Source organism: Netta rufina, assembly GCF_964035555.1.
Source record: "Netta rufina genome assembly, chromosome: 28".
Lineage (NCBI taxonomy): Eukaryota > Metazoa > Chordata > Aves > Anseriformes > Anatidae > Netta > Netta rufina.
In genome coordinates, this window is record NC_140152.1 from 2,301,564 (window position 1) to 2,314,365 (window position 12,802).

The window sequence follows — 12,802 nt, forward strand, 5'->3', positions numbered from 1 at the left end:
CCCGGGCCAGGCCGGGCCCCTTCCGCACCGGTTACCTAGCAACCAGGCCCGGAAGTCCCGCCCCTCGCCCCGCGGCAAGCCAATGGGTGTTTACCCGGGAGGCAACGTCACTTCTGGCGGCGGCAAATGAAATGGCGAACGTCGGCGGGGGTGGCGGCGGCGGCGGTGGCGGCGCGGGCAAGATGGCGGTGAGGAGGGGGCTGCGCCGCCACGGGGGGCGCCGGGCAACCGCTCCCCTCGCTCCGCGCTCGTCCGTAGCTGCCTCGGGGTGATTTCCGTAGCGGTGCTATAAAGAGGGTGGTGTAAAAAGCGCCTAAGTTGACGGGGGGGGAAGGGGGGTTGGGTTGGGTTGGGGGAGGCTCCTCTTTAACCCAGCTTTGCCTCCGCTCCGCTGCTGTAGGATAAGGAGAAGAAGAAGAAGGAGAGCATCTTGGACCTCTCCAAGTACATCGACAAAACGATCCGGGTGAAGTTTCAAGGGGGGAGAGAAGGTGAGCCGGCACCGGGCTGGGTCCGGGCACGGGTGCCCCCAGAGTGAGGTTCTCTGTGCATCTCCTCACGTTATGACTCCCTTCTCTTCTGGGGCTGCGTTCTTCTTTCTTGTTTTCTTTCGAGGAAAGGCAATGAATAACGAGTGCTTTCATTCATTACAGTTTGCTATTTACTTGTGCGAAGCGTATCTCCTTTGATCTTTCTATTAATCCCCTGGCTGAGATTTTATCTCTGTATTTCATCTGTGCACCTTTTTCCATCTTCTGTTAGTTCTCGTTCCTTTTTCCCGACTCCTTACATTTCAAGAGTGCTCTTAAAGCAACAAAGAAACATTCTTAGGTGTTATGATTCACACACCTGGCTTCCCTCTCATCTCTTAGCTTGCTAAAACGTGCATGGAGTTCTTAGATTGTTTAATGGTATTTCCATGTCTCTCCATCACTTCCAAAGCAGTTATGTTTCCTTCCTTATTTGCTCCTGTCGTATTTACAGCTATCCATCCGTGACCATCTGATAGTGCCACCTGCAGGCCACCTGTTTGTCTGAAAGCTAACAAAATGCTGCGTGGGAGATGCTGGAAGTTAGCTTTGCGAATTTGTTTGCAAAAATCTCATTTAAAAGTCTGCTGGGCCTTGATGCTTACAGAGTTTTGGAGGTTATTTGTACTCTACTGTTAAGTGGGGGGGTGGTTTTTTGGTAGTTTTTGAGCAATGTTCAATTCTGTTGAGTCTAAAGATTTAGATTTTCTTCTCAGAAAAATCATGCTATTACTCTTATAATCTTCATTTAACATCTCAGATACAGGAGTCTGTTCCTTGGTTTGGGCTGGTAGCAATGATAGTAATGCTGATAATCAAGTATTTTTCAATAAGAGAGATCTATCTGTGTAGTCCTGCAATTTTAGTGACCAGTCCTGAAGAACTGTGTTCTGTTTTATAATAGAGCCACTGACTGTCTGCAGTGCATTCCTATAAAGCTAGTGCTTATGCTGAAAAGGTTACATCCCAGAAAAGCACCTAGAAAATGGATTGTCTGAGGGCAGATATTAAAAGTTTTTCCTCCTTTTTGACATTCCACTTCTGTAAGGGGTCTTTGTTTTACCTATTTAATGTTTTGACTTTGTATTGATTTGTTATGCTGAGATATTCTTAAAATGCTTATGAAACTGGCTGAAAACTCAAAATGATCTTTAAGGCATTAACAGTTCTGTAATTAGTTGTAAAAACTGGAATACAACACAGGCTGGGTTCTCACGCTTCTGCATTTTGATAAAGTGTGCTGTTTAATATTTGTCACTCTTTTGATCCTCTTGCTTGAGAAAGGGAATGTATCTGGAGAACTGAGTGAGTTCTCAACCTTCTGCGTTTCTGTGTTCCTGGTTTTGGTCTTTAATTATTCTTTTGTGTGTGGTTTTTAATAGCAAGCGGTGTCTTGAAAGGATTTGACCCTCTACTGAACCTTGTGCTTGATGGTACCATTGAATATATGAGAGGTAAGTAATACACTATCTCTGTAAAGCATCTCTTCCCCCCCCCCCCAATGATTCGCTTAACAGAAAACTTAGGGCTCTGTGAGTGAATAACCAAAAATGGTAGGTTGACATCACCTGAACAGAGACTTGTAGACAGGAATTAAGCATGAGTGGATGAAATAACACAGGTTAAGTGTATTTTCTGTTGCAGAGCATTGCTAGTCTTTGTTTGAGCTCCTTTATTTGGTACTCCTGTCCTATAAAGCTGGAATGAAGAAGCGTTCTCTTTCAGATAGGCAGAGTGCCTTTGACCTGGAGGGTTGCCAGTCTTGCACAAAGCATGAGAAGCATTTTTTCAGCAAGAATTAGTATTTTATAGTCTTATAAACTGTACTGTAAATGCAATCTCTTTATACCCATGGAACTAAAGTCTTCTGTAGCTTCTTAGAGCTAATAAAGCTATAATTTTTTTTCCAGAGTTATAGGATATTCTGAGTTGGAAGGGACCCACAAGGTCTACCAAATCCAACTCCTGGCTCTACACAGGACAGCCTGAAAATCAAACCGTATGTCCATGAGCGTTGTCCAAATCTTCTTGAACGCCAGCAGGCTTAAAACTGTGACTGTTTCACCAGGGATCCTGTTCTAGTGCCTGACCAGTCTCTCAGTGAAGAACCTTCTCCTAATACCCAACCTGCCCCTGAAGCAGCTTTATGCTGTTCCTCAGGTCCTGTCACCCTTCCAGTCCACATCATGAGAAAGCTATAGGCCACTATGAGGTCTCACTTCAATCCACTGAAAGTGTTTGTCTGTAAGGTCATTTGAAATGGTATCAGGATCTTTTTTTTCTTCCTTTTTTTTAACTTTTGTATCTATGCTTTTGGTTAGGTGACTTAAAGAGTGAATTTGTTAAAAGATAAATTTGTTGCTTTGAAAGCTAATAAAGCAATAATGTGCTGAAAATGTCAGATGTTACTGCATTATTTCTGTAGTCTTCTGTGCTCAATTTAAAAAAAAAAAAAAAAAAGCAAGCTGGGAAGTCTGGAAAAATAACATCTGTGCTTTTTGAAGTTGAGGAAATTTGGTTTATCTTCCTTATGTTGCCATTGTAACTATGGATCTCTTTTTTTTCAGACCCAGATGATCAATACAAATTAACAGAAGACACACGTCAGCTGGGACTTGTGGTCTGCAGAGGGACTTCTGTGGTTCTCATCTGTCCACAGGATGGCATGGAAGCAATTCCAAACCCTTTCATTCAGCAGCAGGATGGCTAATGGCTTTGTGCTATCTCTGAAGACTTCGGGGGTACAAATCATGGAGGAAACTATCCGTGTGTGTGAAGCTCCCTGATTTGTGGGAGGAGTTTGAACATGTGTTTGTTAGTGTGAAAAACAGCTTTTATTTTTGTGGTTTTCCATAAGAAGTGCAGGATAGGGTGTGGTATGCAAGAAGTAAGTTCTGATTTTTTTTCAAATAAATGTGAAGCTCTACAGTGTTTAGAGCTGACAGGAGAGAATATGCTATCTAGGAATTGTCAGAAATCTTCTTGATATTGTGAATTTTGAAACAACCACATTAAAATTAGTAAAGAATGCCCCAAATATTGTTTATATGTTGTGCATCTTTAAATACATTACAACTGTTTTTAAACTAAATGGATCCAAATAGATTAGATTGTGTTTTTCTTCCTCTTAGTTTTCAGGACTCAGCTGGGAAGCATTTTGTGTTGTGTTTTAGTCTTCCTTCTTTAGATTTTGGTCTCTTTCCTGCTTGTTCCAGTGCATGCAGGAGAAATACTTCCATCATATGGTACCTTATCACCTATACAAGCTACATAGCTAAGAAGATATTTTCTAGTACTTGTTGCACAGATCACAACCCAAAAAATCTGCAATTGGAAGGCTCCCACACTTTTGCAGGAAAATTGGACTAACTTGTCACATGATTGTGTCTCAGCTGATTGATGTGAACCTTACGGAAGTGTCTGTTTGATAGCTGAAACTTTAGAGGAAGCATGTTCAGTTGTAGGCAGTGTCTGGAAATACTGCTGATTTTTATATAACAGAGCCACGAGGGGATGGCTATAATAATTTGATTTGTAAGTGAACGCTTTATTTCTTTTATACTTCAAATAGCAGGATTTGAGGACTTGTGAGTGAATAAATGCAAATTAACTTGTTTCTAAATGTCTGTTTGTTTGAAAAAAGGGTCTACATCTGCCATTGCAACTTTTCCACATTTCTAAACCTAAAAGACGTTTGTTCAAGGGGTGGGTGAACACAGCAAAACAAGAAGTGACCAGATCAGAAATAGTGTTCTATTCTAAGGCAGGAAAGCAATGAAAAATGATAGCTTCAGGTCCCTTATGTGAATACTTCTGCATTTGTTAGGCATTTTAGACTCTCTTGTAGAAGATGCCTGCATCTAGCCTGTAGGCAACCTGCTTCTGCTACTTTCTGTTTCCTGTGGACCCTTTACAAGGAGGTTGTAGCTGGGTGAAGGGTTTTGGTGGCAGCAGGAGTCTTGTTCCTGGACATCTTTGAGAAAGCATGGCAAGGGCAGGCTGTACTGGCTGTTCATTTTGGCAACAACAACCTGTTCATGGCTTTTCCTGGGTCAACTCTAAAATGACTGGGAACTTGTAGTAAGTCGATGCAAGGTCAGTACATCAGAGTTGTCCAGGGAGCTATGACAGTAGGGACCATTTGTCTAGTGTGACATAAAACCCTGTATAAACAAGTGCTTCTGGATTTTCAGCTCCTAGGGGTTAATTCTCCAAGTGTTTTCCATAGCTGTCTGTAGAGTCATGCTCATTCCAACATATTTTTGTAATACTGCAAAACAGAATAGTTCAGTTGGAAGGGACCTTCGAAGATCATCTAGTCCATAAGATCATCTAGTCCATCTGCCTGACCTATTCAGCGCTAACCAAAAGTTAAAGCATATTGAGGGCATTGTCCAAGTGCCTCTTGAATGCTGACAGGCATGGGCCATCACCAGCTTCTCTAAGGAAACCTATTTCAGTGTTTGACCACCCTCACAGTAAAGAATTTTTTTCTTACATCCAGTGTGAACCTGCCCTGGTGCAGTTTTGTGCTATTCCCTTGTTCTATCATTGGTTACCAGGAGAGATTGGCACTTCCCCCTGTTCACCTGCAGAGAGAAATAGGTGTACTAGATCCATGTAGCACTCTTCTGTTTGTTGAAAACCACTAGGGTAAGTAGCCCTAGTTCAAAGTCAGGGTGCAAATCCCTCCACTTAACAGCTTGGTCTAAATGCTCTGGGAAATCCACAGTGTGGAATCAGCGAGTGATCTGTTGCTCATTCTATGACTATTGGTTTAGTGCATCGAGGTTGAGGCTGGCTAGGTACGTGGCTGCCTTTGGTATTTGCGTGGGGGCTCTTTCCGTCTCCCCATGTCTTATTAAAGCTTAAAGCTAAATATTTAACAAATACTGCAAGCAATCTGGAATTTGATATCAAAGTTAAATTGGTGAAGGATCTAGCTTTTGGGAAATTGTTTTTCTTGGAAAGTCTTAAGTTTTTGTTTTTCAGAAATAAAAAGCATTGTAATAAGTCATTTTTTACTTCTACCAGCAGGTTCAATGATAATCTATAACTTCCTTAGGTGTAGTCAGTGCTTGGGAAGGTTTTGATTGTTTTACCTCCCTCCTCCTCCTAGTCTAGGCTTTTTGCTTGGAGAACAGCTCCCCCAATTGACTTTGGTATTGCCTAGCAAAGGTGGGTGGCAATTAAATCTATCTCTTTGTAGTTAAACAGCTTTCCTGCTATTGCTGCTCTGAAAGCAGCAGGAAAGGCTGAAAAGCAAAGCAGGAGGGTGGAAAACATATTCTATTTTTAGGCTAAGGTTGGCTTATCTTGTATTTATCCTGGAGCTGGGCGGATAATGTTTCCAGAGACCTCACATGAGTAAAGACTGCGTAGGGACGGAGTTAATTTTAACTGGTCAGCAGTCAACAGACATGGAGTCCATGCAAGACGCGGAAGAGCTGGGAACTCAGGCAGAAATGGTTGCAGACACGGTTCTTGAGGTTGGAGAGAGACTCTTTCAGGTCAGCCGAAGGGCACTTTCACTGCACAGCCGTTATTTTGAAGCAATGTTTTTTGGGGGTGCAAGAGAGAGCACCGAGCACCATATAGTGATCAGAGGGATCGATGCAGCACCTTTTCAGGCACTTCTTGAGTTTACTCGCACAGCCCAAGTGCTAATAGGTCAAGAAAATGTGATCAGCTTACTGGAAACAGCTGATTTTTTACAGTTTGACAGGGTGAAACTGTTGTGTGAGAAATTTCTGGAGAGGGAGCTGCATGTTTCCAACTGCCTGGGCCTGATGACCTACTCACAGCAATTTGCCTTTGTAGAGCTGCATGCATCTGCTATGAATGTAGCTCTCACCCACTGGGGGGATGTGATGTGTCAGGAAGAATTTAAGGCTCTACCTAAAGAAACGTTGATGCACTTCCTAAAAAGTGATGAGCTATTTGTTCCTCGAGAAGATGTGGTTTTTGACAGTATTATGAGGTGGATAATGGAGGACCCAGCAACGAGGGAGGAAGACTTCTTGGATTTGGTGGGCGAAGTCAGGGTCGCTTTTCTGAGTTTGTCCTTCCTCGATGTCTTGGTGAAACGCAGCAAGCGCCATGGACAGTCAGATACCTTCTCCAGACTAATAAGGAAGTTAGACAGCTGTCCTCCACCCAGCTGGCAAAATCTGAAGCTGTGTCCTAATGCTGGTCGGAGCTATGACACCTTATATGTCCTGGGAGGAAAGCATGACAACGAACAACAAGAATTATTTCTGTTTCAACCTAAAACAGGGACCTGGCAGGCTTGTTCTCCATTGCAGCGCAGAAACCTCACGCAATATGCAGTGGCAGCAGTAGGTAACTTGCAGACTTGTACCTCAAGTGATGCCAACAAGTGGGACTGAGCAAACGCAAAGAAAAGCTGAGGTTTATTTAGAGTCTCAAATGCAGCAAATTCAGCTGCTTTTTCCTATAAAATATAACCAAAAACCTTGCTTGTGTTCAAGGAATGGCCTTGTCTTCCATAGCCCTGGAAGAATGTTAGGCAAGGCTGAATTATTTTTTCTTATAGCAGGAACAATAAATGTATTGGTATTGGACTCCTCACATTAGCTTGATCTGGAGTGAGTCTAATGACTTTAAGCATTTTTTTGGCCTTGGTTTTGACAGGTGGTGACTGCTGATTTATAGTTGCCTTTAAGATAAATTTACTTGTGAATGTTGTGATGTCTTCGTCCTTGGAGACTTTCAAGACAGCTCAAAAACCATGACTTCCCTTACTTAGTGTTGGTGATAGTCCCGTTTCAAGTGGAAGGCTGGATGTGAGATCCCCAGAGGTTCTTTTCTGCTTTCATGTTTCTGTTCAATAGTGGGAGCCAACTTGGAAAGAGTTGCTTCATCCTGTGGGCCCAGCATATCTGGACAGATGAGGAATCAAATATTGCCCGCTAATACAAAGAGCAGTCGTTTTCTTTGCTCATCCTGCAGCCTACTGGTACAGCTTAGAGGAAAAAAAAATAATAATAAAAAGAAAGCCCTCAGGACCAATTTTTAGCCTTTGTGTAACTGATCCTTTTCTCTGCTGTCTTTCCAGGGAACTTCCTTTTTGTGACAGGAGGATATTTCCGGGATGAGTTTGTGTGGTATAGTGTCGATTGGGTGCTGATCTACAATTGTTTGAGTAATAGCTGGCTGGAAGGGCCTGCCATGAAGAAGTCTCGCAATAGCCATTGTGCAGTAGGAGCAGGGCTCTACCTGTATGTACTTGGAGGGAGCACAGATGAAGGGATAATCGCAGAAGTGGAGCGCATGGCTTTGGTGGACCCACAGTGGGAAAGCATGAGTCCTATGGTTCAACCTGTGGAGAGAGGAGATGCGGTCAGTGTGGGGACCAGGATCTATGTGGTCTGTGGTTTGGATGAAAATGGACACGTCTATGGTGGAGTGCAAAGGCTGAACACAGAGACGGACAGCTGGGATGTCATCTCATTTTCCCCGCTTCCAAGGTAAGAAATCTGGGACCTGATGAGGAGAGATGCTCGAGAGAGAGGGGCATTATTGTTCCCCTCTGCACCAATGAGACCACCTGGAACAGTGGCTAGTTTTGGGATTCCAGTACAAGAGAGATGCAAAGAACCTGGAAAGGAGTCAGTGGAGGGTTATAAGATGGTAAATCCAGCACAGATGATGATATACTGGAGAAATGTACATTAAAGCCTGTCAGATATATTTTTATTTATGTCGATTTCTACAAACATAAAGCAGCTCTGCTAGAATTTAAAAGTCAGAGAGATTCATGCTGTATTCCCCCATACCTGCAGGGGCTGCATGCAAAGCTACATGCTGGGTTTTGACAGCAAGGATTGAGCCCACAGCCTCAGGTTAAAGCTAAATTATTTGAGCAAGAGAAACGATCCACAGACTGTGGAAAACAGCTAAAAGTCACCCGTATTTGAAATATATAAAGCTTGAGGCAGAGCTTCCTGAAGCCAGTGGCATCCTTTGCTGCTTTGGCTGCCAGGAGATGACCGGTTCCCATCCCTGAGCTCTGGGATCCGTGGTAAAGGGCTGATGCAGCCACAAGTGTGTAAGAGCCAAGCTCTCCATTACATCTCGAAGCAAACTGTCCCTGTCCTCCCTCCTTCCCCTGCGTCAGCACATTGGACAGGAGATGGATGTTCCCACAACACCCATTTCCAGTCATTTTTTGTGTGTGCAAGTAATTCCATTTCAATGGAAGACTGCTGGAGTTGTCCATGGTCCATTAGTCTGGTGGTGGGGATTTATTGGCAAGATATGGAACTATTTCTAGCAGCTTGCAGCAAAGCAATCAGGAGTGTTTTTTCTCAGTCAGTTCTAAGTGGGTATGTAGCTGAGTGAACCATGGCATCTCCTGATAGCCTGGGTGCTTTTCTGGCCCTGCAGGACCCATCTGTAGCTGGTGCTGCTTTGGATGTTTTGTCCAGAGCCAGCACTGCAAACATTCTGCATTCTGCAGCAGGAATAAAGACACTTTCCAGCAAACATAATCCTGCATTATCTGCAGTGCCTCTGACTTTAAGTCTCCCCCTCTTAGTCTCTACTTCCTCCTCCACATCTTAAGAATTATCCAGGGGAGGAGGTGGCCTCCTGACTCCTCTGTGGCTGCCTGGGACCCTCCTGTGTGCTGGGAGCACACACAGGACGTCGCTGGTCACTAGCTGGCACCCTTGAATCCTGCAGCTAATGCTTTCTTAGTTTGCTCATCTGTAAAGTACTTAACATCCATCCACTGAATTATGGTTTAATTGTGCAAGCTTCCCCGATAATGCTGTTCACTGACATGAGGCTTAGTATAAAATGTTGATTTCTTGCTTGCCGATAATTGTGGTAATGATGCTCTGTAGTCATAGGACAGCGGCTGTGCTTTTGGGCAGGAGTAGGAGCACTTCATATCTTTGCAACCTGAGTAAACACGAGTAGGTAGTGTTCCTGCTGTCACTGGAGATGGGGAGACTGGGGCAGGGGATAGCTGAAGCTAATGGTGTGTACTGTGGATACTGATTATTTGGGAAGAGGTCTCGAGTCCCTAGACCTCTAGAGCCTCTGAGCAACTTGAAGTTCAGATGAAAGAAAGCTGGAGATGGGCTCTAGCAGAGAGTGTAGTGATGGAACAAGGAATAATGGCTTTGAACAAATGGAGGGGAGATTTAGATTAGATGTGATGTGAGGAAAAAATCCTCCACTCAGAGCACAAAGCGCACATGGGAGTTAGGGCTGAAGATACACCTTGCTTCTGTTCTTTTCCATAAATAATAGAATGAAATGCGGTGTCAAGAGTTGGACTTGATGATCCTTAAGGGTCCCTTCCAACTCAGGATATTCTATGATTCTATGATTCTATGAAATTACCTAAAAACCAGTGTTAAAAATAAACCCATGGCACAGGATGGGAGGTGGAGGGCAGTCCCTGTGGCCGAGGGGCAGCCTTTCTCTCTGGGAGGCCAACTGGCCCAGGGGAGCCAGCCCCAGAAAAGGGGCCCTCAGCCCCCCCAACCCTCCTCCCTCCTTCCACGTGAGAGCATCTTCCAGGCTGCTCCCAACACAGCCGCCTTTGGCCACGCGTGGGCCACTCCATCACAGAGCCTTGCTGAGGTCACAGTGGCCACCACTGCCCCGTGGGCCCTATAAAACAAGCCCCCTGCCACTGGCCCACCACTCGCTCAGCGACTAGCTCTTCTGACAGCCAGCGAAAGCGGCAGGAGGACGACTAGAAGCATCAAAGCGAGAAGCGGCCCTTCTTGGTGTGCAAGGACAGCGATGCCGTCTGAAAGAGCACCAAGAAGGAATGCAGCTAACACGAAGGAGATGTGTCGTGGGCGGAGGGAGAGCGCCGGCAGCACAAGAGACATCAGTGCTCGAGAGACCTCTGCCCAGCCCACTGACAGATATCGGCGGTACCACTGGTACCGCAACGACGCGGGGAACAGGCCAGCCCCTCAAGCACCCAGCAAAAGGGGGCCTGGGCCTTCCCAGAGGCGTGACGGTGGCATGGGGCAAAATCAGGAGCATCGGGAAGATAGCCACGGGGAGCAGAGGCGTGCCAACAGTCCAGAACAGAGCATGGGACCCAGGCATGGCCATCAGACTGTCAGCAGCCTCAAATCCATGTGTGAAAATCAAGCTGACAGTTTTATGGGACCTGGAGGCGGAACTGGACGACCACCTGGCTCGGCACCCTGGCCTGAAAACATTCGGAATGGAAGGCAACCTGTTTGGGCGGTCCTGGGCAAAGACTGGCTTGAGTTTCTGCCAAGCACTGTGGAGCCCATGGAGCTGGGTCCACAAGAGGAGGTGGAGGAACAAATGGAAGTGGATCCACCTCCACCAGAACAGACCTGGGACTACCGCAGCATGTCGTTGCTCTCTTCCATCCGAGAGCACCAACAGCAGCGCAGGAGTGCCCGCCCAGCTCCCTACTCATTGCTCAGGCTCCATCCCAAGCATTAGCTTGGGGCCACCGAACACCACAGACATCCCGCAGGCTCACCTGCAGGATGTCCTGGCAATAAACAACTCTTGCCAATTCTCAGGGGTTGTGTGAGTGCTTCTTTCCCATCCCCCAGCCCTTGTGCGAGAGGTGGCAGCCCTTCTGCACAGAGCCTTGAGGAAGAGCACGAGAGAGGACCCAGCTTCCTTCGGGCTGCTGCACTGGGGGGACAGGAGGAGTCCCCAAAGGCCACCGTGTGCCTTTAACATTTGTGAAAATAAACCAAGGGGTGAAAATAGTGTATGAGCAATTATAGGTGGCTAATTTCTTATATTAGGAGTGAGTTTCTATAGCTGAGTAATTGGTAACGACTGACATGGAGAAGGCTGAGGTACTCAACAACTTCTTTGCCTCCATCTGCACTGGTAGACAGGCTTCCCAAGTCTTTCATTTCCCTGAAACCATAGATGGAGGCTGGCGGATCAAAGTCCCACCCACTGTAAGTGAAGAGCAGGTTCAACACCACCTGATGACTCTAAACAGGTACAAGTCTATGGGACCTAGTGACATGTATCTCAGGGTCCTGAGGGAACTGGTTGATGGAGTCACCAAGCCTGTCTCCATCTGAGTTGAAAAGTCCTGGCATTCGGGCAATGTCCCTGGTGAGTGGAAAAATGGAAACGTCATGCCCCTACTCTTCAACAATTTAAACAATTAGGAGACATTTCTTCTCAGAAAGAGCAGTCAGGCATTGGAATGGATTGCCCAGGGAAGTGGTCAAGTCACCATCTCTGGGGGTATTCAAGGAAAGGTTGGACTTGGTGCATAGGGACATGGTTTAGTGGGTGACGTTGGTGGTCGGGGGATGGTTTGACCAAATGGTCTTGGAGGTCTTTTCCAACTTTAATTTTTCTGTAATTCTGTGATTCCCTCTCAGGTATGACCTCTGCATCACATCACTGAATAGTGCTCTGTACACCATAGGAGGGGGAGCTTTTAGATTCGATGTGGAAACAGATGAATGGACTCGTGTGGATGAGGAATGCTTGACCAAGAAGTTCTTCATGGGATGCAGCACTGTTAATGGACAAATTTATCTCCTTGGACAGAGAAAGGGGAACAGTGCACTCCCAATTGTAGTCCTCTTTGATCCCTATGTTGATATGTGCCAGGTCATAGAAAACAAACTGCCTTGCCCCCTTCCTATTCGTGGCTGTGTCTCTGTGCGAAGGTTTGATACATGGGTGTGAGTGATACCAGATCCAACATAACCATAAAGAAAAAGTCATGTGCTTTACAGATGACGGGAACTGCATTGTATCAAATTTGATTTGCGATTTTTATTTTTTAATTTTTAATTTTAAAAATAGATCTGTTTCATTTCTAGCTGTTCTGTTTTCTACTTGGCAATTATATTGAAGCAAAAGCCAGCGAAACCTTTGCGACTACATGTAGTTTGCAGGTTGTTACTGGAAATAGTGGTCAGTGTACACAAGAGTACACAAATGCCTCAGCGTTGATGTTACACAAAAGGCTGTTCTGTCCTCTAAGTTCTCTAGTTTTCTGTCCTTTGAACAGTTGGGAGAGACAGGAAAGTCATGGCATCAGATACAAAACAAAACACAACAAACAACTAAAAAAACTAATGTAGGAGTATATGACCTGCATATACCCTTAATTAAAGATCGCTTATGAAGAAGAGGGGATTGATGGGCAGGACTAAGGATTTAGCACTGCTGTAGGAAACAGCAGGACAAGAGCATGTTGGCTCCAGTTCCTTCTGCCTTTCTCTCACATATCTTTCCTGAATTATTTATAT

The 12,802-nt window shown here is 45.2% G+C and overlaps 2 protein-coding genes across 2 annotated transcripts; both read left to right on the plus strand.

Annotated features, from left to right (window-relative positions):
- The first annotated feature begins 126 nt into the window (after positions 1 to 126).
- On the plus strand, positions 127 to 4,146 carry LSM7 (LSM7 homolog, U6 small nuclear RNA and mRNA degradation associated). Its single transcript, XM_084302463.1, has 4 exons — positions 127 to 188; positions 401 to 491; positions 1,913 to 1,984; positions 3,098 to 4,146. Exons 1-4 carry the CDS (start codon positions 132 to 134, stop codon positions 3,238 to 3,240), a joined length of 363 nt encoding a protein of 120 aa, XP_084158589.1. The 5' UTR covers positions 127 to 131; the 3' UTR covers positions 3,241 to 4,146.
- A 1,804-nt stretch (positions 4,147 to 5,950) lies between these two features.
- On the plus strand, positions 5,951 to 12,240 carry LOC311219388 (kelch-like protein 23; the record flags this gene model as incomplete). The annotated part of the gene is made up of 3 exons (XM_084302508.1): positions 5,951 to 6,872; positions 7,609 to 8,020; positions 11,921 to 12,240. 3 exons carry the CDS (start codon positions 5,951 to 5,953, stop codon positions 12,231 to 12,233), a joined length of 1,647 nt encoding a protein of 548 aa, XP_084158634.1. The 3' UTR covers positions 12,234 to 12,240.
- Between the last annotated feature and the right edge of the window lie 562 nt (positions 12,241 to 12,802).